The following is a 26,885-nucleotide window of genomic DNA, read 5'->3' as shown; positions in this document are numbered from 1 at the left end:
ACATTGAATTAACACCAGTCTTGCAAACTGTGATCACAATCACCTCCTCCAGGAAGCCTTCCCTGACTCCTGGTCTTAGGAGACGTACCAGTGCAGCCTCAGAGCACAAGTGTTAAGCACATTGTAATTCTCCCCACACAACGTGGTGGACGTTATCTGCTTGGTATTCGATGGCAACGCCACAGAAATGAGTGACTGTACCTGGTCTTTGTGCCTAAAATCCAGCACAGCAACTGGCACGTGGTAGGTACCCAAGACATGGATGTGAGGGTATGCACTGATGCTCAAATGAGGTACCAGACCCAGTCCGTGAGTATGTGATGTGTTGGGTGTTGACGATGATGATGTTGGAGATGATATGACGGTGGCGGTGGCAAAAGAGGAAAGCAAGCTCGGGACCGGAGACGGGGAAGAGGGAGAAGGAAGAACACACCTCAGCCCCGCGGCTCCCAAGCCTAACAAGGACAGGCACCTCCATCTATTAAGGACGTGAAACGTGCCACTGAATTTACCATCTCCCTAAATCCTTTGTTCCCAGAGCTAGTGCGATCGGTTCTAGTACCTTCTGTAAGTCTAGCAGGCATGGTTTGATGAACCAGGAACAGGTTTAGCTTCCTGGACTTTGAATCAAGAGTGTGATTATGGCAATTACACACTTGAGCCGCTAGATGGCAGTGAGAAGTTTTTCCATCTTTTGGCAGAAATTAACCCAGTTTTTCCTGGCGCTTTCATCCCTTTAATGCCTGGAAGCTGCTTCCCAGATCTACCTCCTCCGTCCCAGGTACCGTGTCGCTGAACCTCCTAATATGAATTCCTTGGTCCCTGGAATCCCTGTAGCTTCACAGCTTTCGGTTTCTCTGTTACCCGCGTCACCACTTTATCCATGTCTGTCTCCCTCAAATAGAAAAGCCTGGGCCACTCCGGTTCAGTGTCTCTCCTTCTCTTTTGGGTTCTTGCTGTGGACCTTCAAACATTCTTCAGTCTCTCCATTTTAAGAAAACCCTCCCTGGAGTTCCCGTCACGGCACAGTGGAAATGAACCCAACCAGGAACCATGAGGTTGTGGGTTCGATCCCTGGCCTCACTCAGTGGGTTAACGATCCCGCATTGCCGTGAGCTGTGGTGTAGGTCACAGACACAGCCTGGACCCCACGTTGCTGTGGCTGTGGCATAGGCCGGCGGCTACAGCTCCGATTGGACCCCTAGCCTGGGAACCTCCATATGCCGCAGATATGGCCCTAAAAAGCAAAAAAAGAAAAGAAAACCCTCCCTGAATCATGCATTCCTCTCTAGCTGTGCCCTATAGCTCTGTCCCCTAATTCAGACCTGCACTCTGAGCCTGACCTACATGACCCAGCTATGTCCTCGACTTTGCTGTCACACAGGCATCTCAAACGTCACTCATCCCAAAATCTTTGGTTGGTTTCGTCCCCAAAATCGTCCCTTTCATTGTTCCACATCTCAGAAAACAGAACCCCTATCCATTCTGCTGCAATCAGGAATATGGGTTCATCCTCCACACCTCTCTCTCCAACGACCCTCCCCCAACCACACACACACACACACACACACACACACACACACACACACAGTCCATTACCAAGGCCTGCAACTTGATTTCTGAAACATGGGTAGAGTCATTCCCACTGCTGCATTCGCACAGCCACTGTCCTAGTCCAGGCCATGTCACTCTCACCTGGGCTGTACAAAGTGCCCCTTCCTTGCCTGTTTCCACTCTTGAAACCTTCCCATCCACTATCTGCTCAGCAGCCAGAGAGACATTTTATTTTACTTATTTATTTATTTTTAGGGCCACACCTGCGGCATATGGAAGTTCCCAGGCTAAGGGTTGAATCAGAGCTGCAGCTGCCTGCCTACACCACAACCACAGCCACGCCAGATCTGAGCCACATCTGCAACCTACACCACAGGTCACGGCAATGCCGGATCCTCAGCCCACTGAGCGAGGCCAGGGATTGAACTCACGTCCTCATGGATACTAGTCGGATTTGTTACCACTGAGCCACGTCGGAAACTCCCAGAAAGAGGTTCTAAAACACAAGCATGTCCATGTCACTGCTTTGCTTCACGCCTCACTGGCCGCCGAGCGTCACCAGGAGGCAATGTTGGAATTCTTTGTGAACCTCCAGACCGCGCGGTCGGGCGTCCGCCTTCCTCTTCCCTCACGCCTCCCCCTGCCTCTCCAGTCCGCTTCCTTTCTTGGAACAACCTCGGAGCTCCCTTCACGTCCAGATGCTTTGTTTCTTTCCTGTTTCTTCCACCTGGATGGTTCCACCCATGCAGTTGGGCCTGGCTAACACCGGTTGGCCTTCAAGGCTCTATTCGAATGTTGCCTTCTCGGCAGGGCTTCCCTGGCCTTGCCCATGCCATTCTCGTCCCCTCCGTCCCCTCCAGTTTAGGTAAGGTCCGCCTGTTACAAAGCCGAGGTACCCTGTGCTTTTCCTTTGCAACAGTTAAGGCGATAATAACTACATTTTTATTGTGTGCTTACTTATTTGTGTAGTAGTGTCGGGGAAGAAGACGTGTCTTCTGCGCTTCTAAATTCTTCCGCCTGGTCTAAGATTTACGTTGACATGATACAGATGAACAGGAGAAAACCAGACAAAAGTTTGGTAACCTATACACATGGGAGAGACCCAAGACAACTTGAGTGACCATCAAAATGGCCAAAGCCCTCATCTTAAATACCATCCGCAGCTGAAGAAGAGGCTGTTGAGGTGACCAGGAAAAGCACAGTCAACAAGGGTAGGGTTAATGTGCAGATTTAAATCCTTGCCTTCTCTGGTCTAAGAGTTGTTAGAAATTTGGTCATCTTCTTCCAGGTACAGCCAGGGAGGCCCCCTTAGAAAGGAGATTTCCCTTACAAAGGTAGATGTTTTTATATAAGGGTAACTCCTACTGGGTTTTCACAGTTTTTCCCCTCTCCACTGGTTCTTAGAAAATAACTTCAATAGCTTACATAATTCATATGCCAAAGAGCTATATTTTGGGGTGGCAAACTCTGTTCCCCCACAATACTAGTCTCTCTCATACAATATCTTTATGTTCCAGCACCTGTCACAGTGCCCAGTACATGGAAGTCACTCAACGACTCTTGCTGAATAGATATTAATAGGTTTCTTTCCTTTTATCAAATGGGTCTTCCTCCCACCAGTGCCTTTGCAGGAGCTTCTGGAAAGCCACAGTCCAACACACACACACACACACACACACACACACACACACACACACACACACACGATTGCCCTATAGAAATAAGACTGCACTCAATCTTTCCATTCTAAATTGAAATATCACACCATCAATGCAACCATAATGAAACGCTAAAAGTTGGCATTGATTCTAGGATGGGAGCAAAGGGCAGAAACCGAAAGATGTCTTGAGTGAGGACACTGCTAGTGAGAGCGTGGAGGGTATAAGGAGATGGTTGATATAAAGAGAAAACCACAGGCTGAGCTAAAGTCCATGACAAGAATCCTAGATTTAATACTAACGTAATGGCAGCTTTGACTTCACCAGAAATCTTGGCCAGGTTGGAATGTTCTGGTCAGCACGTAGGAGTTTTAAACAGAAAAAGAACAAAGAGTGCCACTCCTCATCCAGTTACACAAGGGTTGTTGCCACAGGGCACCCTGAGGGGCACTCTGGACGGAAAAAACAGGATGAGGCACTCAGTGCTTTGGGTAAAGGGGCCCTTGTGTAAGTCAGATGCGTGTCTCAGGACTTTCAATGGCCCTGGATTCTTGCGTCTTCCCTTACACAGAAACGCACTAAAATTAAAATGGGACCGAAGGGGACAAAGCACAAGCCTAAAAGAATGACACGGTGCTTGAGGATGTGACAAAAACTGGAGAACCAGCTAGGTCCGAGATGTAGCGTGATTTGAGTCCAGGGGAACTCTGGTTATACTCTCACTGTAACACCTGAGCTGAATGACACACCCACAGGGGTCCTGGTGATTCTGGCCCAACATAAAAAAGGCCAAAAAGGGGCCCAATTCCAGGAACCCCCATCCCTCCCCAGAAATAGTTGGAATTATCCTCCCACTCATTAGCCTCTGAAATTGCCCAGCCCATGAAAACCCACCACCCCATATTTCGGGGCTCTCGCCTCTCACCCCAGACGCCCACTCTCTGTGGGTGTGTTTCTCCCAGGGCCACTCACTTGCCTTTTGGGATGGGCCACACTTTACCAATCTCTCAATAAATCTGCTTCTTACCTATCCCTTTGCCTCTTGCTGAATTTCTTCTGCACGGAGACATAAAGGACCTGAACTTTCAGTCAGTCCTGGAGCCAGGTGTGTGATTTTAATAAAAAATAATAATAAAAAAATGGTGGGTTGGAGTTCCTGTCGTGGCGCAGTGGTTAGCGTATCCGACTAGGAACCATGAGGTTGCAGGCTCAATCCCTGGCCTTGCTCAGTGGGTTAAGGATCCAGCATTGCCAACCCCTAGCCTGGGAACCTCTATGTGCCGTGGGAGTGGCCCTAGAAAAGGCAAAAAGACCAAAAAAAAAAAAAAAAAAAAAGGGTGGGTTCGAGTCCCACTCTGGTTTTCTACAGGCTTGAGCCCAGCCAGAGGGTTCGAGTCCCAGCACCTGGGCCTGCGTCTCAATCTGAGATGTGCCACTTCAAGATCATTCACCTGAGACACCGAATCTTTATGATCCGCTCTGTGAGCTGAAGTTTGGCCCTCGCCCTCAGCCTCTGCACGGAGTAGAACACCAGCCACTGCAGCTGCCAACCTGCAGCAGCAGCGCGGAGCGGAGCTCGGGGTGGAGACCCGGAGCGAGGCCGCCTGGGCTCTGGGACAACCGGAAGAATGGGCTTCAGATCTCAGACATTTTCAGGGGAAGATTTTATGAGCCCACTTCTTGCATCTCCTCATATCTGGAAAAACACTAAACTCCGTCAATGAGGACTGCTGTCCGTGACTAGTCGTTACCTTGACGAGACCAGCAGGAAACCTCTATGAAACGAGTGCGCGGCTGCAGGCGCCTCCCTTCACCTTCGGGACTCAGGTTTATACTCCCTCTTTCCTCCCTGGGGCGGCACTTCAGAGCTTCGGGAAACGCTGCCCCCTGGGCTGCAGTTAGTGGGCAAAACAAAAGATGGCGTGGTCACCCGTGAGGATGGCCACTCCCAAGAGGGAACTCAGAAAGCATATCAAAGGGGAGACTCCAGGGAGCCCAGACCTTTCCGTCTTCCCGCAGAGACGGTTTTCTGCACAACTTCTGTACACGGGGTCATCTGCAAATCTTTTGTTCCTACTACTTCCCCTTTGTTGCCAAAACTCATGTATCCTTGCTTCTCCCCTCGCCTCCTTGGAGCAGTTTCTCGGGGCTACCTGAGATGCTGTCTCCCAGGCTTAAGGCCCAATGTCACCCCAAATAAAACTTAACTGTCAACTCTCAGGATGCATTTTTTTAGTAAGAGCAGCAACCGTTTACAAGATGTACGCCTGACCACATGTTCTCCGAGTCCCAAATTCCTACACACACTGGCTTCTCCCCCACCTGTTTGGAGACTCAGAGTTTCTAAGTGGCTGTCTCCCAGGCTATGGTCCCCAGTGAGACCCTAAATGGCAAACCTCACAGCTCTCGCCCTGGGCACTTTTCTTCAAGTTCGCCGAGGTCATCTGCCCTGTGGGCCCCCTCCTGCTCACCCCTGCGGAGGAAGAGGAGACAATGGGGGAAAGACCCCTGCTAGTCCCTTACTCCAAAAAAAGATCTCCTGGCCTAAAAATAACTCTTTTCTTTTGCTGATAGCTCCCTTGCCCCACCCTTCTTCCTACGAAAACTTTTCTTTTGTATAACCACTGGAGTGCCCTTCTAGTTGCTGCTTGGGATGCTGCCCCCTTCATGAAAGAATGAAAAATAACAGTTAGGACTTCAGATTTACTCAGCTCAAGTTTTTTGCTATTTTTTTTTTAACTAGATGGTGAGGAAAATGATATTGAATGCTGGACAAAAGGACATCCAAATGCAGTATGGGCAGGACAGTTAATAAAACTTTACCTTGGGACAATGTGGAAAATAGAAAACATGCCACTAACGGGAGCCCACGTTCGTGTGCCCATCAGAGTGAGGCCGAGCAAACCCAAATGTCGGAGTTAGGCGCAGAGACAGGGTCACCGCAGGCCAGGCCCTCAAAGAGCCCGAACTCCCTGAACAAAATTGTGAAGCATTTTTAAAAGCCAGATTTGGGGCGGGGGTGTCCCAGGGTAAGTGAGGAGCTTGTGCACCATCATCTTAGCTGATGAGGAGGCCACAGGACCCTGTCACAGGAACTGATGTCATTAGTCCTTAGGCTCCGGGAGGACCGGGGTTCTGTACCCGTGGTTATCAGGCAGCTAACACCTTCCACCTGGTGGAGGAGATTCTTCACGTGTGTGGAACAACTCAGGCAATGTCATCTGGGTCCTGCAGAGAGGAGCCAAAGCAGCGGGAGGGGCAAGGGCCCGCCCCAGGGAGGCCCCGGAGGGTCCTGCTTGGCTACAGTAGAGTGGCAAGTCTAAGGAGATTTCCAGACAGAATATCAGAAGCGCTGGTATTCTGCAAATAATAAAATACCAGGAAAGAAAAATGAATTGAAGGCCAAACTATTAAGTTTTTCAGCAGACTTGAAGGAAAAGTAAAAAGGAGCCAGGAATTGCTAGATTCAAAAGTAAAACTGATTCTCCTTTCCAATCGTAGCCAGAAAACAATTTTCAAAGAGAAACGGCTTGAGGGCAAAGATCGAATCTAGAGAGTGTTGTAAAACCCTTTGTTAAACCTCAGGAAGATTTTAGACGATTTCAAAGGAGTTTTTCCATGCCTGATCAGCATGAGGATGCTGCGGAGCGGATGCCGTACCAGTCGGTGCCACCCGGCCCTGAGCGACGGGCCGCGGAGCGGATGCCGTGCCAGTCGGTGGCACCCGGCCCTGAGCGACGGGCCGCGGAGCGGATGCCGTGCCAGTCGGTGGCACCCGGCCCTGAGCGACGGGCCGTCCAGGGTCTCGGGTTTGAGAGGAGGATTTAGGAGAGTCTTTGAGCAGTCATTGTGTGTTGAAGCTCCTACTGAAGACTGAAGAGTTGTTTGAACCATCAAGTTATTGCCTGGGGCCCTGCCAGTCGAGCATCTCCTGGAGCAGTAAATGTATGCTAATGAAGACAATGAAACAGTAAACCTAGGAGCAGGTGTGGGGAGATGGGGTGGTGGCTTCCATTCCTTCAGTGTCCATTCTGCACAAAATTAATATCAAAAGGGACTGTCAAAGGAAGCATTGCACTGGACAGTCACCCGGGAAAAGAGACTTTATTCAAGACTATTGCAACAGGGGAGAGAGATTGAACTCAAAACTGCTGAAACAAAGGGCTGGAGAGATTTTAAAAGCTGGGAAGAAGAAAATCATAGCTACCTGTGCTTGCAAAATGACTTTACCCAAAGGAAAAGTAAACTTTCTCACATCTTCATGGCAGGGGGTGGTTTCAAAGGAGGCCGAGAAAGAATGTGTGCTGACAAGCTTTTTAAAGCACCGAGAAAAGGGAGGTTGGAGACTACGGTAGGCAATAAGGGCTGTCTAAAGTTTACTCAAGCTGGGGGAGGCTGAAGGCCACATTATTTAAAGTCTAACGCCTAGAAACAGAGCAGAATGGTGGTGGCCAGGCTGTGGTGGGGGAGGGAGTGGTGCCGAGATGGGGGTGAAAGGGCACAAAAGATGAGTTACAAGTGAATAATGCACAGCGTGTTAGCGACAGTCCACAGCAATGTCTGTACACCTGAAACTCGCTCAAAGAGTACATCTCAGAGATTCTCAAACCCCAAAGAAGAGAAGGATGCGAGGCAATAGATGTGTTAATTACCTTGGCGGTATTTTATAGTGCATATGTATGTCAGATCAAAACTTTGTGCACTTTAAAGATATACAACCCTGTCAACTATATCTCAATAAAACTGGGGAAAAGACAAAAATAAAGGCATTTTAAAAAGAAACATTGGTTTATTTAATCAATAAATGAACGAGTGAACTAACGAATGACTAAAAGAAAACTATGTATTTAGCTTCATTTGATGGCTTGTTTGTTTTAGATAAGCCTTTCTTAATTGGTATTTTAAGATCTCAGAAAAAAGTTTCAGAATATCAAGGGATGAGACTCAAAAAGTTTCTTCTGAGGTTTCTTTGATATCGCGAACAGTATCATACAACATCCAGATCTTACCCCCAAGTTTTCAGCGATCTGCTAATGAAGTTTCCTTCTTGTGTTTTGTTTTTTCGAAAGTCAAATCAGATTTGCTCTCCGCCCCCACGTTTGGCAGGGGTAGGTATGAACGTAAAGGAAACGGTTTTCTCCCGCAACATCGGTGACTGCTTCGTAAGGAGCTCCGGCCTCCTGAGGATCCCACCTTGAGGCAGAAGCAAGGGTGGTGCCCCTCCGATGCAGGTGCAAAGAGTGGGACGCCTTTCTGCGTGCGACATGGAAATACGAAGCAAGAATGAAACAGTGCACTTTCCTCGTGTCTAATTTACGCGTATTCAGGGAGAGACACGCAGACTGAGAGGACTCAAGGATGGCAGAAAACAGGCACCGCTAATCATAATGTTTACATTCCAAAAGATAAAAGATCACAGCGTGTGACAAACGTTGAGGGCATTTTTGCCCAGTAATAGAAATTTGGCCAGATTTCCATTAAAAAGGATTTGTAAGTGAAACAGCACCATGATAAATGAGGTTCAAAAACAGCAACACACCGGATTACTACACGCTACAATAATCAGATGAAGTCCACGTGTGGATTGATCACAATCTCTGTGGGTCCGAGAAAAGAGCCAACGGAAGCCTCCCAATAGCTGTTCTTTTCCGTTCAAACACGGACAGATTTTCACCTAAAACACAAAAAGCTCGTCTCGCAATCTGTTGGCTTCCTGGCGTTTGCCCGAGTCAGTGGGGCAGAGTGGATTTTTGAAATCAGTCTGAAATGGTTGATATCACTTTAAAGTGTTTTGGAAACATTATGAAATTGTTCAAACTCACAGTCTATTTCATGTTGTGAAACCTATTCTGCACAAATGAAAGCAACAGTGAAGTAAGTGTATGAAACTAAGCTCTTTATTCAGCATTTTCTAAAGGGACAAAAAATGACCACACACCTGTATGGCCGCCAATAAGCAACATTTTAAGAAACTGTGTTTTACCCAATATTAGTGAATATTAAAAATCTATGGAAAAGAATTAAAGCATTAATAAATAAAGATGCCTAAGCATATTACCAAATTTGTAGAACTCAAAAAACTAAGCATAATCACAACAAGAAATATAAGCTGTTTCCACCGTTTATTAAATTTAAGTAAATTTCAGTCCAGTCATAACCAAATATCACATAGGTTCCCAATACAGTCAGAAGGTGTGTAAGTCCACTTTTCTTCGCCATAACTTCATCAAAGCTCTCTTCAGCTCGCTGTTCCTCAAGCTGTAGATCAGGGGGTTCAGCAGAGGCGTGAGAAGTGAGTAAGCCAAGGACAGGAGCTTCTTGGTGTCTGGGGAGTAGCCAGATTTGGGCTGTAAGTAAGTCATACTGGCTGTGCCGTAGAAGAGGGTAACAGACGTGAGATGGGAGCCACAGGTGGAAAAGGCCTTCTGCCTCCCTGTGGTGGGTGGCATCTTCAGGATGGCAAGGAGGATTCGAAGGTAAGACAGGAGTATCAACAAGAAAGGAACCATGATAATCAAAACAGTGCCAGTGAACGCATAGACTTCAAACAAAAATGTGTCTGCACATGCAAGCTCCAGCACGGCTGGGGTTTCACAAGAGATGTGATTAATTTCATTGGGGCCACAAAAGGGAAAACTGAAAACCCATGATGTTTGCACAGTTCCTAACATGAAACCCAAGGCCCACGAACATATAACTAACTTCATGAAAACTCTTTGGTTCATGAGCATTGGGTAGCTCAGAGGATGGCAGATTGCAGCAAATCGGTCATAAGCCATTGCCCCCAGGAGAAAACATTCAGTGCCACCAAAAAAAAGAATGAAATACATCTGTGCGAAACATCTCACAAATGAAATCGATGTTTTCTCAGTGGAGAGGACCACCAGCATTTCAGGCGTGATGACGGCACTGATACTCACGTCCACCACAGACAAGTTCTGGAGGAACAGGTACATGGGGACGTGGAGGCTCTGTTCCAGCGAGATGATGAGAATAATGACGGCATTTCCTACCAAGGTCACCAGATAAATAACCAAGAAAATCCCAAAGAGTTGCCCTTGGAGTTCGGGAAAGTTAGAAAAGCCCAAGAGGATGAAGTCAACCACAGAGCTTTGGTTTTGCCTTTGCATGTCAGTCGTGGAGCGTATTTTATATCTACGGACAGAGTATATAAATTATGAAGTCAGAGTCCAATAGCTTAAAGTCTACGTCTGCGTTCACCCCAGATATTCTTGGGAGAAGCTGTAAAGAGGAACTCATCCTGAGAGAGATTCAGTTTGGCAGTTGTAGAGACTGGCCAGTGACAACTCTTTCCCCAAAAAAGGAGGAAGTAAAGAAGTCTGGCTCAGAAATCTTGTCTGAAAAGTATAAAATATCTAAGTAATTTTGCAGCTCTGTACTTTGTATAGTATGAAAATAATCTTAAACAAACATAAATGTCTTTTAACTTAGGTTCCATTCCAAACGACACTGCTATTAGCATCACCTAACTTTCTTAATTAAAAATAAAGTATAAAAAGTTAACAAATGGAAAAACACATCCACAAAACTTTTGGTAACAACCTAATCATTCAAAGTCACAGCACAGTTGATTCCATGTTTATTTTAACTATTTGGCTTGTTTGAAAATCCATTTTTTGACTCGGTTGAATATAAAAACCCTGCAGAAACACAAAAAGAGGGTTGTATCTTAGATCTTAGGTGATCTGCGAATAATGCGAATCAACCTCAGGCTCATTGATTTTCGCGCTGGCGGGTCACGGACTCCGCGGGAAATTTGAAAGGTTAATTCTCTATAGCTCATCCTTGTTATGATGACTTGAGAAAAGTCCAATTCTGATCATTCTGAAAGCAGGAATAATGCGTATTCAGTTCCAGATATGCTAAAGTGCATGGATTTTGAAATTGGAAGATTTAGAGAAAAATATTTTAAAAAATGAAACCTTCTAGGAATGAGCATAAGCATGTTATGTAACAAAATGTGAGTAATAAAGAGCCACTGACCCCAGATGCTCAACAATTTCTGATCATTTAGAAGACTCTGAGGCTGCTTGATACCTCACTGGCGTGGAAACTTGAGCAGGGCACTCCCTTTTCCATACATCACTCTTACAATTGAATAAAGTAAGAGTTGGACGTGTTTACCAAGTTCCTCCCCAGTTGCAAACTTCTAAGATTTGATGATAAGTGTATACAAAGTCCTTATACATCTAATTATGGCCTGTACCTTTCTTTGAAATGAGGAGAAAAAGAAATTGAATAGCATCAACACCAAAGAGTCCACTGATTCCAACGTTTGATCTGCGTCTAGTGATTCCCGAGAGGGAGACATCCCTTCAACAGCATCTCCAACGATCAGCGGAAGATCAACCATCAATGGAAACCCACTCACGGGCACACGGCAGGACCTGCACTTTCTCACCTGTGGACTCTGACCGCTTACAGTTCATGCTGCGGCATCAGAATAACACCTCTCGTCAACAGCCACCTTCTCATACACACAACTCAGTGACCCAGTGCTCTGAGGCCAGACCATTATATGACACTGAGTCACATGCCCTGGAGAACCCGTCCCTGGAGAACCCGAAATCACTTCAGACACGCTTTCGCGTAGTTTGGCACAATAACAAAAGAGGCTTGAACTTGGGCCCCCAGGGGGCAAAGCTCAAGAGCACAAACCTGGAGCCCCACTCCCTCATCTTCCTGCAGGGAATAAGCACCTCCTCAAATGAGAGACTCAGTTTCACTGTGACATCCCCCAAAAGCAGGTGGAAACAGTGGCTGAATAAAAGTTGTAAATGTGGAAAAAAGAGAGCAGTGGGGTGAGGGCGTGAACAAAGGCAGGTGGACCAGGGGGAGAGCAAGGATTGGGTGGAATGGAGATTTGTGCAATCGTGGGCAATAAGCTAAGACAAGAAGATGGAAGCCTCTTTGGAAAAAAGCACCCTCCCCCACCGCCAAGCCCCATGCAAGAACTTTGCATCATTTGCAGAAGAAATACGGAGCTACTAAAATATTTCTACCAAAAAAATATCATCCCAAACAACTTCATCGACAGAACTTCTCAAACCAGGAGTCAAAATCGGGACGAGTCTGCATGAGGCGAGAGAAGCATTTGACTTCTCGGATTCTATTATTTTCTCTGTAAAATAAACATAACATTATTCATCTCCTCAGGTACATGGGAAAATCAGGGCACTCAAGGATCTGTCTAAACTGGCTTGAACAATTAAGGAGGCCACCGGCTCAGTCCCAGCAGAGTGAGGAGATGAAGGAAGCTGCAGGCTTGGCTTTGGCCAGAACTGGTCAGAAGGCAGATTTTACCTTTGTCTCCTTCTCATGCTGCTTCCTCAAGGAAGCTCTCTCCTCCAGGCAGCAGCAGGTTCCCAACAACACTTAGAGAGTCGCTGGCTCTATTAATGTGCTAGTGGGCAGTGTACCAGTTATTCTGAGGAAGTGGGGGTTTCCTTCACAGAATCCCACCCAAGCACCATCGCATAGAACCTTCCGTGACGGGATCACACCCCACGCACGAATCAGTCGTGAGTACCGGGCATGAAAAACGCCACCTAAAAGGTGCCTTCCACAAAGGTAGAAGAACAGAGTTCTCTACAGGCAGGTTCTCCAAGTGTAGCCCCTGGATCAGCAGCTTCAGAAGCACCAGGGAACAGAAATGCAAATCAGCAGGCCTCACCACAGACCTACTGAAACACATCCTCTTTATGTGCAGTCTGTGTTTTGACCTCCTTCCAGGTGATTCTAAACTAGAGCATCACTGCACGCAGCACACCCTGGAAAACAAACGCAACAATCTTATCATGGCAACAAGAAGAATTAGATGGGTGGGCTGGTAGCAAAGCCTGTCCTGCGTCTGTTTGGACCCAGGAAGACGCCGGTTACGTGGCTGAGCAAAGGACCACACAGACACAACACGCCATAGTCTCAGGAAGCTGTCGGCCAGTGGGATACATGGGGGGTGTGAGCTCTAAGCATCTGACGGTGGGGGGACAGCAAATGAAAAACTAGCCCATCCTTACTATAAAGATATAAGCTGTTCATATACCAATGCATCTCAAACTTGAAAGTGAATCCAAGTCGCCTGGGGGTCCCGTCACTAAGCACACGAAATGCATTCGGCCTTTGGTGAGACCTAAAGTTCTCCGTTTTTAACATCTCACATGATGCTTCTGCGTCGGACCAACAATTGCGTAACAGGGTTATAGAGAATGTTACAGTTAACCATGAGTAATTCCTGCTGACGTGACATATGGCCTGGCCTTGTGTCCCCAAACATCCTACATTTAACCTGGCTAGAGCTCATTTTGTTCACACATGGGATAACTGAAAGAGACACAGAGTCAGAATAATGCATAAAAACCAAAAGGGATCGGGAAGAAAAGAACAGGAAAAGCAAAGGGAGACTAAAAATATTCACCAGAACATTGGTGCTATGGAGTGGACTAAAAATGTCACCAATAATACTGCTGAGGCTTTTTACACGTTATGAAGTTACTTCTTCTACAAAGAGGAGCACAAAGTAAAAAAATATATGTGCTCAGGGAAGACATGGCAAAACAATAGAAGCTGATGAAAGCTTAGCTCTCAGAATCCAGAGGAGGTGCTAAATCTTTTCAAATCTCAAATATGACGACCGTGTTGGAAACACGGAGGCAAAGAACAGACACTGCTGAACAAAGTGGACAGACTGTTTAAGCAAAATGCAAAGGAAATGAACAAATTTTAAAATGATTCCTTTGAAAATACAGACTCGGAAAGCCAAAAAAATAACTCAGTCATGCAAAGCTTTTGTACCTAAAGATCTAACTAATTATTTCAATAAAAATTTAAGACATCAGATGTGAATAATGCCTGTCTAGTAAAGTTATGGCAAAAATTTAAAAGAACAAAAAATACAAGATGCTTCGTACAATGCCGCATGGAAGAGCTCCAAATTGTGATGGCTTTTATTACAGTGGTTTCACTATAACTACTGTTACTTTAATTTCAAGTTTTATTGACACCCACCATCTTGCAAGTTCATAGCATATACAATGTGGTGATTTGACTCCAGGGCCTGTTGTGAAATGATAACCACAGTAGGGTTAGCTAACACGTCCATCACGTCACATAATTACTTTTGCGTGTGTGTGTGTAGTGATAATTTTGAAGATGTGCTTTCTTGGCAATCTTCAAGTACATTAGATTAAGTAATGGGACTGGAAGTTCCTACCCTTTGGTGAGTATCTACCTGTTGCCACCATTCCTCAACATCTGGCAACCACCATTCTACCACATTTTTCTATGAGTTCCACCTTTTTGGACTCCACAGAAAATTCAATCATACACTATATGTCTATGTTTGACTTATTTCACTCAGCATGATGCCTTCGAAGTCTGTCCATGTTGTCACAAACAACAAAACCTCCTTCTTTTTCATGGCTGAATAATATTCCATTTAGTATATGTACCACTTCTTCTTCATCCATTCTTCTACCAATGGACACTTAGGTTGCTCCCATTCTGGCTATTGTGAATGTAATAGAGGGAACATGGGTATTCAGATATCTCTTCAAGATCCTGATTTCTTTCCCTTTGGATATATACTCAGAAGTGGGACTGCTGGACCATCTGGTAGTTTTATGTTTACTTTTTTGGCTGACCTCCATGCTCTTGTCATTAATGGCTGTACCAATTTACATTCAAAACAACAGTGCACAACTGTTCTCCTTTCTCAGCATCCTTGCCAACACTTGTAAACTCTTCCTTCTTGATACTATCCATTCCAGCAGATATGAGGTGGTATCTCATGGCGGTTTTGATTTGTATGTCTCTGGTGATTAGTGATGTTGAGCACCTTTTCATGTATCTGTTGGCCATTCGTACACCATTTGTAGGAAAATGCCTCTTCTGGTTCTTTGATCATTTTTAATTGATTACCTAGTTTTTTGCTATTGATTTGTATGAGTTCCTTTTTTTATATTAACCCTTCTCAGATAGAAGGTTGCAAATATATTCTTTCACACAATAGGCTGTCTTTTCATTTTGTTGACTATTTCTCTGGCTGTGCAGAAGTGTTTTAATATGGTGTAGTCTCACTTCTGATTTAGCTTTTCTTGTTTGTGCTCTTGGTATCACAGCCTAAACAATCATTGCCAACACTGAAGTCAAACTCTGCATTTTCTTCTGGGAGTTTTACTGTCTTAGGTCTTATGTTTAAGTCTTTAATCCATTTTGAGTTAATTTTGAGAGTTGCATAGCAGAATTCCAACTTCATTCTTTTGCAGGTGAATACCCAGTTTTCCAGGACCATTTACTGGAGAGGCTGTCTTTCCCAATTGAGTATCCTGGCTCCCTTGTCAGATAACACTTAGTCATATAAGTGAGAGTTTATTTCTGAACTCTGGGTTCTATTCCATTGTTCTAGGTGTCCGTTTTTATGCCAATATCATACTGTTTGGATTACTACGGCTTTGGAATTTAGTTGGACATCAGGAAGTGTGATGCTTCCAGCTTTGTTCTTCCTTCTCAGGATACTTGGGTATCCTGGGCTGACTCTGGGGTTCTTTGTGGTTCCATATCAACTTTAGGATGTTTTTTCCATCTCTGTGATAAATGCCATTGGAATTTTGATAGGGAGTGCATTGAATCTATATATTTTAACACCACCAATGCTTCTGATTCACGAACAGGGCATTTCTTTCCATTTGTTTTCTTCCATTTCTTTTACCCATGTCTTATAGTAGTCAGTGCATAGCTATTTCACCTCCTTAGATTTATGCTTAAGGGTTTTATTGGTTTTGACGCTATTGAAAATAGGATTGTTTCCTTTACCTCCTTCAGATAGGTTGTTGTTAGTGTCTAGAAATGTAACTGACTTGTGAAGGGTGGAACGGTATCCTACAACCTTAACGAATTTGTTAATTAGTTCTAACAGTTTTTGGCTGGAGTCTTCAGGATTTTCCATATATAAGATGATATCATCTGCCAACAAAGACAGTTTTACTTCTTCCTTTCCGATTTGGATGCCTCTTATTTCTTCTTACTCTTTAACTGCCTTGTCTAGGGCCTGAAATACTATGCGACCAGGAGGGTGGAAATGGGCACCCTTGCCTTTTCCTGATCCTGGAGTACAGCTGCAACCTTTCATCACTGAGTATGAAGTTAGCTGTAGCCTTGCCTTATGAGGCCCATATTATGTTGAGGTACAGTCCTTCAACATTCACTTTGTTGAAAGTTTTTAATTGTGACATTTTGTTAATTTTGTCAAATTCTTTTTCTACATCTATAGAGATTTTGATATGGTTTTATGTGTCATTTTATTAATGTGGTATATCACATTATTGATTTATTTAGATTGAATCATTCTTGCATCCCAGGAATAAATCTCACTTGATCACGGTGTATAATGTTTTTAACATGCTGTTGAGTTCAGTTTGCTAGTATTTTGTTGAGAATTTTTTCCCACTGATATCCATCAGGTTATGGCCTTTAGGTTTCTTTTCTTGAAGTATCTTTATCTGGCTTTGGAATCAGGAAAATACTGACCTGGTAAAATGAGTTTAGGAGTTCCCTCCTCTTCCATTTTTAGAATAGTGAAGACTGCCATTAATTCTTCAAATGTTTGGGAGGTGGGTTTGGGCTTTTCTTTGTTGGGAGGGTCTTGATTACTAACTCAATTGCCTTACTGTAACTAGTCTGTTCATATTTTCTATTTGGTTATGATTCAGTTTTGATGGGTTATATATTTCTAGGAATTTATCCATCATTTCTAGGTTGTTCAATGTTGGTTTATAATTATTCATCGTAGTTTCTTATCACCCTATTTATTTCTATGATATCATGAATAAAGACTCTTAAGATTTATATTTATTTAAATCCTCCCTCTTTTTTTCTTGGCAAGTCTAGGTACCAGTATGTCAATCTTGTTTATCTTTTCAAAAAACCAGCTCTTTGTTTCATGGATTTCTTTTTTCTTTTCGTCTTTTTGCCGTTTCTAGGGCCAACTTGCAGCATATGGAGGTTGCCATACTAGGGGTCCAATTGGAGCTGCACCAGAACCACAGAAACACGGGATCCGAGCGCATCTGCCACCTACACCACAGCTCATGGCAATGCTGGATCAGGGATCAAACCCACAACCTCATGGTTCCTAGTCTGATTCATTAACCACTGAGCCACGACAGGAAACCTTGTTTCATTGAATTCTTTTATTGCTTCTTATTCTCTCTTCCATTTTTTTTTCTTCTCTTATCTCTATGCTTCCTTTCTTCTACTAACTTTAGGCTGATTTTGTACTTCTTTTTCTAGTTCCTTAAGGTGTAATGTTAGCTGTTGTGTCTGATATAAGTATAGCTATCACTGCTTTCTTTTGTTTATTATCTGCTTGGAATAACTTTTTCCATTCCTTCACAATCAGGCTAGGTGTGTCCTGAAAGCATCATATGGTTGGATCTTCATTTTTGGGTTTTTTTTTTTTTTTTGTCCATTCAGTCACTATTTCTTTTGATTCATGAATTTAATCCATTTACATTTAAAGTAGTTATTGTTTGGTAATGGCTTAGTGTTGCCGTTTTGTTCATTATATTCTTTTTGTTGTTCCTTCGTTCTTTTCTTCTTCTCTTGCTGTCTCCTTTGAGATATGTGACTTTTCCTGGTGGTACGCTTTGATTTCTTTGTCTGAAACTTTTGTGTATCTACCACAGGGTTTTTCTTTGTGGTCATCATGAGGCAGACATAAAACATTTTATAATGTCCTATTTTAAGTTGGGAACAACTGAACTATGACAGCATACTGACAGTATACTTTTACTTCCCCCCCTCACATTTTAGGTTATTTACCTCTTTTTATACTGTGTGTCCAGCAGCAAATTGTTGTGCAAATAGTTATTTTTAATACATTTTCCCCTAAGGCCACTCCTGTGGCACATGGAAGTTCCCAGGCCGGGGATCAAATCCAAGCCATAGTTGTGACAGATGCCACAGCTATGGCAATGCCGGATCCTCAACCCACTGTGCCAGGCAGGGGAAAAGACCCACGCTGCTGCAGAGGCAACTCCAGACACTGCAGATCACTGCACCACAGTAGGAAGCTCTTGATACCTTCACTTTTAACAAGAATAGAAAGTGATTTATACATCACTTTGCTATACTGGAGAATCTGAAGTTGACTATGTATTACCTTTGCTGTTGTTGCTTACACATTCTTGTTTTGCAATGTCAATGTCCTGTCATTTTACCTTGAGGAGCTTTCTCTTGATTACCTTTATTGCAGGCCTAATGGTAATAAACACTTTCAGCTTTGGTTTGTTTGGGAAAGTATCTCTCCTTCACTTCTGAAGGATGCTTTGATGGATATTCCTGTAGGATGGATTTGTTTTTCTAATAACAGTTTTAATGTATCATCCAATTCTCTCCTGGTCTAGAAATTTTCTGTTAAGAAATTCATCTTATGCGGGAAACCTTGTATGTGACAAGTCAATTTTCTATGGCTGTTCTCCCAATTCTGTCTTTGTCTCTGAGTCTTGACAATTCCATTATAATGTGTCTTGGTGAAGCCCTAGAGGTTCAACCAATAGGAAGATGTTTAATCATCATAGGTCTGACTGTCCCTGCGTCTGGAAAGTGTTTAGCCATTATTTCAGTGGACATTCTGTCACATTCCTGCTCTTCGTTTCTGTGATTCTCACAATGTATTATGCTGTTTCCAATGACAGAGTCTCAGGAAAGAAATTTCAGAACAAGAGACAGTCTGCTGAAAGAATTTGTATGTGCCTGTCCAACACCCTACTGAAAAGTATACAACATTCAAATATTATTCAAACTAATTTCTTTCTTCTTTTTTTTTTTTGTCTTGTCTTTTTAGGGCTGCACCCATGGCATATGGAGGTTCCCAGGCTGGGAGTCCAATCAGAGCTGTAGCTGCCAGCCAATGCTAGAGTCACAGCAACTTGGAATCCAAGCCATGTCTGTGACCTACACCACAGCTCACAGCAACCCCAGATGCTTAACCCTCAGAGCAAGGCCAGGGATCAAACCTGAGTCCTCATGGATGCTAGTTGGGTTCATTAACTGATGAGCCACAACAGGAACTCCTCAAACTAATTTCAAATATTAGATGATGAAATTTATTTTTTTAAGTGAATCAAGGAGTTCCTATCATGGCTCAGTGGAAATGAATCTGACTAGTATCCATGAGGATGCTGGTTCAATCCCTGGCCTCACTCAGTGGGTTAAGGATCCAGCATTGCCATGAGCTGTGGTATAGGTCGCAGATGCATCTTGGCTCTGGCATTGCTGTGGTTGTGGTGTAGGCCAGCAGCTATAGCTCCCGTTCAACCCCCAGCCTGGGACCTTTCATATGCTGCAGGTGTGGCCCTAAAACACTAAAAATAAAACAAAATAAGACAACGAGTTTATCAATTTTACACCTACATTTTTCATTTTGGGCAGAGGCAGGTGTAATTTTTTACATTACTGTTTTTCAGAGCTGAGTGACACCTTCAAATTAAGGACTGTAGGAGCTCAAATGATGTAGACGCCATAGGCAATGCCTCTTTATTCACTAGAGACGCATTCAAATACGTCAAATATGAGTCAAGCAGGACATGTTCCAAATGCTACATTTTAAGATTTAATTCATGCTGAAAAAGACCACACTGTTAGCAATGTGACTCAAGGGCCACTGAAAATAAGGGCAATTAATCCCACTACTTTTGCACAGTAAAAGCTCACCCACTGTTTATGAACAAAGTGTCTGGCGGCAATTTGGGACTACAAAATGGACGTTAACAAAGTCTCCAAAAACAGAGGTCTATAAGTGAAAAAGTACCAACACTGTCAAGCGATATTTCAGAGGAGTTCCCATGTCGTTCTCTGGCCACCAAAATTACATGCATATCTTGAAAAATATCAAGAGAAATTCGGTTTGTACTTATAATCTGCGTCAGCCCATGAATTAGAGCTGGTTCAATCTCCCCAAAATAGCTGCCCTTTAATTGCTCACTCATGGAACAGATTTCACTCCAAAAATAAAAATCTTATCTGTCTGTTGGTCCCTTGAAACTCTACCCTGTTACTGCAGCAGAGTGGGCCTTGAAGTCCGTCTGACAGAACTGCAATCGTTTGGAAAAGTTATTCAGCAAAAGGTAGTAAAATCTATGAGCACAGATCTCTTCGTCCCGTCAGGCCCACTTTGAGGAACCTACCACACAGAAATAAAACATTGCTACACATGAACCTATGCAACTGCGTGCTCATTGAAGCTTTCTTTTAATTACAATAGTCCAGCAATGGTTTGGATATTCACGACATAGCAAATGACAAATTAACTGTTATATCAAGTGTCATCAAAACGTATTTATCTGAAAAACAAAGGCAACAGTACATTATCAAAAGAGAGAGACCCCTGATATCTTTGCAAACTTGAACTCAACAAGTTAAACATATTCAGATCAAGAAATGTAAACTCTTTTCACCTGTTTCTCTCTGAATACAAAGAAAGTTCAGTCTGATCATGACCAAATGTTCCCAACACTGTCAGAAGGTGTGTAAGTCCACTTTTCTTCGCCATAACTTCATCAAAGCTCTCTTCAGCTCACTGTTCCTCAAGCTGTAGATCAGGGGGTTCAGCAGAGGTGTGAGAAGTGAGTAAGCCAAGGACAGGAGCTTCTTGGTGTCTGGGGAGTAGCCAGATTTGGGCTGTAAGTAAGTCATACTGGCTGTGCCATAGAAGAGGGTAACAGACGTCAGATGGGAGCCACAGGTGGAAAAGGCCTTCTGCCTCCCTGTGGTGGGTGGCATCTTCAGGATGGCAAGGAGGATTCAAAGGTAAGACAGGAGTATCAACAAGAAAGGAACCATGACAATCAAAACAGTGCCGGTGAACGCATAGACTTCAAACAAAAATGTGTCTGCACACGCAAGCTCCAGCATAGCTGGGGTTTCACAAGAAAGGTGATTAATTTCATTGGGGCCACAAAAGGGAAAACTAAAAACCCACGACGTTGGCACAGTAGCCACCATAATCCCTGAGACCCATGAAAACACCACTAACTTCACGAAAACCCTTTGGTTCATGAGCACTGGGTAGCTCAGAGGATGGCAGATTGCAGCAAATCGGTCATAAGCCATTGCCCCCAGGAGAAAACATTCAGTGCCACCAAAAAGAAGAATGAAATACATCTGTGCGAAACATCTCACAAATGAAATCGATGTTTTCTCAGTGGAGAGGACCACCAGCATTTCAGGCATAACGACGGCACTGAAACTCACTTCCACCACAGACAAGTTCAGGAGGAACAGGTACATGGGGACGTGGAGGCTCTGTTCCAGGGAGATGACGAGAATAATGACGGCATTTCCCATCAGAGTCACCAGGTAAACCACCAAGAACACCCCAAAGAGCTGCCCTTGGAGTTCGGGAAAGTTAGAAAAGCCCAAGAGGATGAAGTCAACCACAGAGCTCTGATTGTGTCTTTTCATTTCAGTAGGGAGGTATATATTATTTTACGGTACAGAAGGTAAATGACGAAGCCACAACCCAATATCAGAGGGTTCAAATATGCAGCCACTGTGGATAATCCTGGCAAAAGCTGTAAAAAGAAACCTATCCTAACAGACGTTAGTTTGGAAATTTTGGAAATGACCAATTACAAGACGTCATGAATCTTCAAATACAAAAGGAGAAGGAATAATTTTGGCTTAGAAATCTTATCTGAATTGCACAAAATAATTATCAAAATTCTCATTCTTATAATGCAATTTGTATACTATGAACTTTGAAATTTTTAACATAGCCTAAAAAACAAAAATAAATGCTTCATAGGCCCCATTCCTACTATATTGTTATAAGTATCATTTACTTTTCCCAATTTAAGAAAATAAAAGTGTCAAAAGTGACAAACGGAAAAATACACCCACAAACATTTTCATAACAACCAAAGAAGTGTAAGTTACCACCCGGTCGATACATGATTGCTGTACATATTCATTAGATTCACAATGACTGTCTGTGACTTGGTTAAAGGTGGCAGCCCTCAGCTGAGACACACAAGGAGGAAGCAGTTTAGAGTGACTCACACCAGGTGATCTGCAAACTGGGTGAACCGCCTAAACTGGCCATACCCATTATATTGACTCTGACTTCTCCATGGCCCATTCTTGTAACTAAAAAGACCTATGTTTGATCATTGCGAAACTGCGTTTTAAAAGATTCTTTCTCTGTCCATCCCTCCCTCCACGACTGCCATCAGACTCTGTCTCTGTCTCTCTTCCCTCCAGCCCCACTCCACAGCTCTCCTTCTCATCAGAAAGGTCATTCAATCACTACTTACTCAACAAACACTGAGCACCCACCACACCCTACGCTCTGTAATCTCTGGCATTGATTGTACAGCTCAACAGAAGTGACAACACTGCACAGAACCGCATACCACCTACACTTTAACTCCTGCCCTTTATGCCTTGTTCCGCTTGCCTCTATTATCAACAACTAAGATTACATATATTCTAACTCCCTACCTAATACAAAAACTCCAGGAATATAAAGGTTTTGTTTTGTTCTTTGCTATATTCACCATGCCTACAACAGCCCCTGGCCCATAATACAGGCTAAACCAATATTTGATGAAAACAGAAATGAAATGGGAAAATCCAGACAGTATTTTAAAGGAATAGTGTCCCATCAGGCGGCCACAAGTCTTTTCTCCAAGTCCATGATTTTCTTTTATGAGATGTTCATTTGTGCTGGATATTAGATTCCAGTTATAAGTGATATCATATGGTATTTGAGTGGGAGGGATCGGGAGCTTGGGCTTATCAGACACAACTTAGAATAGATTTACAAGGAGATCCTGCTGAGTAGCATTGAGAACTTTGTATAGATACTCATGTTGCAACAGAACAAAGGGTGGGGGAAAATGTAATTGTAATGTATACATGTAAGGATAACTTGATCCCCTTGCTGTACAGTGGGAAAATTTTAAAAATTAAAAATAAATAAATTAATTAATTAATTAACTTAAATAAAGGAATAGTGTCAACAAGAAAAGTAGCACCAGCACACAACGTTACTGGGAAGCTAGGGTACTAACAAGTGCGTTAGACGTTTCAAGGAGAAAAAGACTGCTTCTCAATGGGGAAGGGGGGCGAACAACCATCATCAAAGACGTCACGTGTGGAAAATACTTTAGGCAAAAGGACAAAGACTCGAGGGAGACTGGCTTGCTCAAGTCAGAAGGTATTTGGTGACAACTTACTCTAGAATCAAGACCTACTGGCCGTTGGGCGACAGCTTGGAAACCAGTGGAAGTTCCATGTCGGATGGGGAACCCAGAAAGGACACCAACCAAACGCACGAAATCTTCTCTTGCCTGCAGATCAGCAGCACGTTAGCCGACAGTGCAAAGCAAGGTGACTTATTTCTGAGCTTGACTTAATCACCACAGATCAATGTCTGCATCATCTATAATAATTATATCTTCGATTAAAAGCTCTTCGAAACTTAGTGAAATAATCAATGCAGAATTAAACATTTAAATTTCTAATCAAGAAAACTAATGTGTATTCAATTCCAAATATTTTAAAGTGGATAGAGTTTTAAATTTAAAAATGTAGAGTATTATCTATACAAACAGAAAACATTTAAAGGACTGTTTGCATGCCTACTATTACATACATAGTAGATAAAAATCAGAGGGTTACTGTAGAGCACATGGAACTACATTCGATATCCTGTGACAAACTATAACGGAAAGAATATAAAAAGAATGTAAATATGCATATAACCCAATCACTTTGCTCTATGACAGAACTTAACACAACACTGGAAATCACCTAGACTTCAGTTTTTAAGAGGTACCATAAAGGGCTGTTTAAAAGCGTATCATGGGAGTTCCCGTCATGGCGCAGTGGTTAACGAATCCGACTAGGAACCATAAGATTGCGGGTTCGGTTCCTGCCCTTGCTCAGTGGGTTAACGATCCGGCGTTGCCATGAGCTGTGGTGTAGGTTGCAGACGCGGCTCGGATCCCGTGTTGCTGTGGCTCTGGCGCAGGCAGGGGGCTGCAGCTCCGATTCAACCCCTAGCCTGGGAACCTCCATATGCCGTGGGAGCGGCCCAAGAAATAGCAAAAAAAAAAAAAAAAAAAGCGTATCATGGAATAGCACATCCGTGAAGAAAGGAGCAACTAACCATACATGCCCCACATTTTTCTCTATAACATAGAACACACTAATGCTGTCTTGATAACCCTCTAACATGGACGGTTTGGGCAGATCACTCCCACTTCTAGGTTTCAGTTTTCCAACTAAAAAAGGAAGGAAGTGGATGTATTTACCAAGTCCCCTTTCAGTTGCAAAGTTCAAAGATGTGCTTATTAGAGCATGGGAAGTACACAACCTCTCACTATCGCCTGAAACTTTCTCTGAAATGAGAAGGAAACTGACAAGCATCACCACCAAAGAGTCAACTCATTCAAACGTTTGATCTGCGTCTAGTGATTCCCGAGAGGGAGACGTCCCTTCAACAGCATCTCCAACGATCAGCGGAAGATCAACCATCAATGGAAACCCACTCACGGGCACACGGCAGGACCTGCACTTTCTCACCTGTGGACTCTGACCGCCTACAGTTCATGCTGCGGCATCAGAATAACACCTCTCGTCAACAGCCACCTTCTCATACACACAACTCAGTGCTCTGATGCCAGACCATTATATGACACTGAGTCACATGCCCTGGAGAACCCATCCCTGGAGAACCCGAAATCACTTCAGACATGCTTTCGCATAGTTTGGCACAATAACAAAAGAGGCTTGAACTTGGGCCCTCAGGGGACAAAGCTCAAGAGCACAAACCTGGAGCCCCACTCCCTCATCTTCCTGCAGGGAATAAGCACCTCCTCAAATGAGAGACTCAGTTTCACTGTGACATCCCCCAAAAGCAGGTGGAAACAGGCTCAATAAAAGTTGTAAATGTGGAAAAAAGAGAGCAGTGGGGTGAGGGCGTGAACAAAGGCAGGTGGACCAGGGGGAGAGCAAGGATTGGGTGGAATGAGGATTTGTGCAATCGTGGGCAATAAGCTAAGACAAGAAGATGGAAGCCTCTTTGGAAAAAAGCACCCTCCCCCACCGCCAAGCCCCATGCAAGAACTTTGCATCATTTGCAGAAGAAATACGGAGCTACTAAAATATTTCTACCAAAAAAATATCATCCCAAACAACTTCATCGACAGAACTTCTCAAACCAGGAGTCAAAATCGGGATGAGTTTGCATGAGGCGAGAGAAGCATTTGACTTCTCGGATTCTATTATTTTCTCTGTAAAATAAACATAACATTATTCATCTCCTCAGGTACATGGGAAAATCAGGGCACTCAGGGATCTGTCTAAACTGGCTTGAACAGTTAGGGAGGCCACCGGCTCAGTCCCAACAGAGTGAGGAGATGAAGGAAGCTGCAGGCTTGGCTTTGGCCAGAACGAGGAGGTGTGGCCAGAATGCAGGTTTTATTTGTCGCCTTCTCACTGCTGCTTTCCTGAGCACGTGGTTCCATTCCTAGAAAGCTCACCTCTCCTGGCAGCAATGTGGCACCAACAACACTCAGGGGTTCATGCTACCTGATCAGTGTCCGGTGGGAAATGTACCGCTTATGATGAGAGGAGGGGATTTGCACCGCAGAATCCAATCCAAGGATCCCTCCCATGTCATTCGCCATGAGGAGCCAACACCCCGTGCCTGCAGGGGTCACGTGCGCCAGGTCTGGGAAGGGCTGCCTAATATGTGCTTTGCCTGATTCATACCCCATCGATCCCATGGGGGCTTCTGATATGCTGGAATATTCTATTTCTTGATGTAGGTGGTGGTAAAACAGGTGATGTGCAGATTGTGAGAAGTCGTCAACATGTAGAGTCATGATTGTCACCTGTTCCCAAGTATATGTTAGACTCAATGAAAAGTAAACAGAAAACTTTCAGATACATGCTAAAAGGGATAAAGAGTAAGGTTAATACCAGGTTACCTTTTTAAGGCAAATAGTACTAAATGGATTTTTAAGAAATCAAAATGTGGAGATTTTAACTCATCTTCCTTGTCGATTGACAGACAATAGAAATAACAAAGACACGAAAATGGGAAGATTTTAATAACAAAATTTTGATGTATGAGATGATAATGAGAGAGTAAATATGAGTCAGAAACAATAAATTTTACACTGCTAACTATATATTCCTCTCAAAATATTTATGGAAGATGTACATAAATTGATTATGCGTTTGTCAGAAAGAAAATATCAATAAATTCAAATATATAGTAGACATACACAGAACATACTTTTCAGTAAAACTGAAGGACACCACCAAAACACAGAAAAAGGAAAAGTCTTGGAATTTTTTTTTTCCACAGATGTTGGGCCTCAGTTCCCAGACCAGGGGTTGAACCCAGGCCACAACAGTGAAAACACCAAGTCCTAACCACTAGACCACCGGACAACTCCCTTAAACTTGGAAATTTAAAACATTCTGAAATTATCTCTTTCGCTAACTTGAAGTCAGAAATGAAATATAGACCACTAAGAAACTAATCTTTTAAAAACAAACAGATTTTCATTTATTAATGTCTTTAAAACATTTTTTCTCATCTTGTGCTAAAATCTGCTCCACCCTCGGCATTCCCCCATC

General features: G+C 43.6%; 3 protein-coding genes across 7 annotated transcripts in view; all 3 read right to left on the bottom strand.

Annotated features, from left to right (window-relative positions):
• Window positions 1-26,885, bottom strand: part of OR10A3 (olfactory receptor family 10 subfamily A member 3) — a 93,403-nt gene that overhangs the window by 14,376 nt on the left and 52,142 nt on the right. The gene's annotated exons all lie outside the window — the stretch shown is intronic.
• On the bottom strand, window positions 9,318-10,448 carry OR10A3B (olfactory receptor family 10 subfamily A member 3B). Its single transcript, XM_084974959.1, has one exon. The coding sequence runs from the start codon at window positions 10,340-10,342 to the stop codon at window positions 9,398-9,400; it is 945 nt and encodes a 314-aa protein (XP_084831085.1). The 5' UTR covers window positions 10,343-10,448; the 3' UTR covers window positions 9,318-9,397.
• Window positions 20,623-21,774, bottom strand: LOC100736745 (olfactory receptor 10A3). The gene is given in 1 exon segment (XM_084974960.1): window positions 20,623-21,774. A coding segment is annotated over 1 exon segment (945 nt). The 5' UTR covers window positions 21,693-21,774; the 3' UTR covers window positions 20,623-20,747.

Source organism: Sus scrofa, chromosome 9 (genome assembly GCF_054392235.1).
Source record: "Sus scrofa isolate SSC_HxYL_T2T_F1_AM1 chromosome 9, Sscrofa_HxYL_maternal_Yorkshire_Landrace_v2.0, whole genome shotgun sequence".
NCBI classification, from domain to species: Eukaryota; Metazoa; Chordata; class Mammalia; order Artiodactyla; family Suidae; genus Sus; species Sus scrofa.
This window is presented reverse-complemented; position numbering and strand designations above follow the sequence as displayed.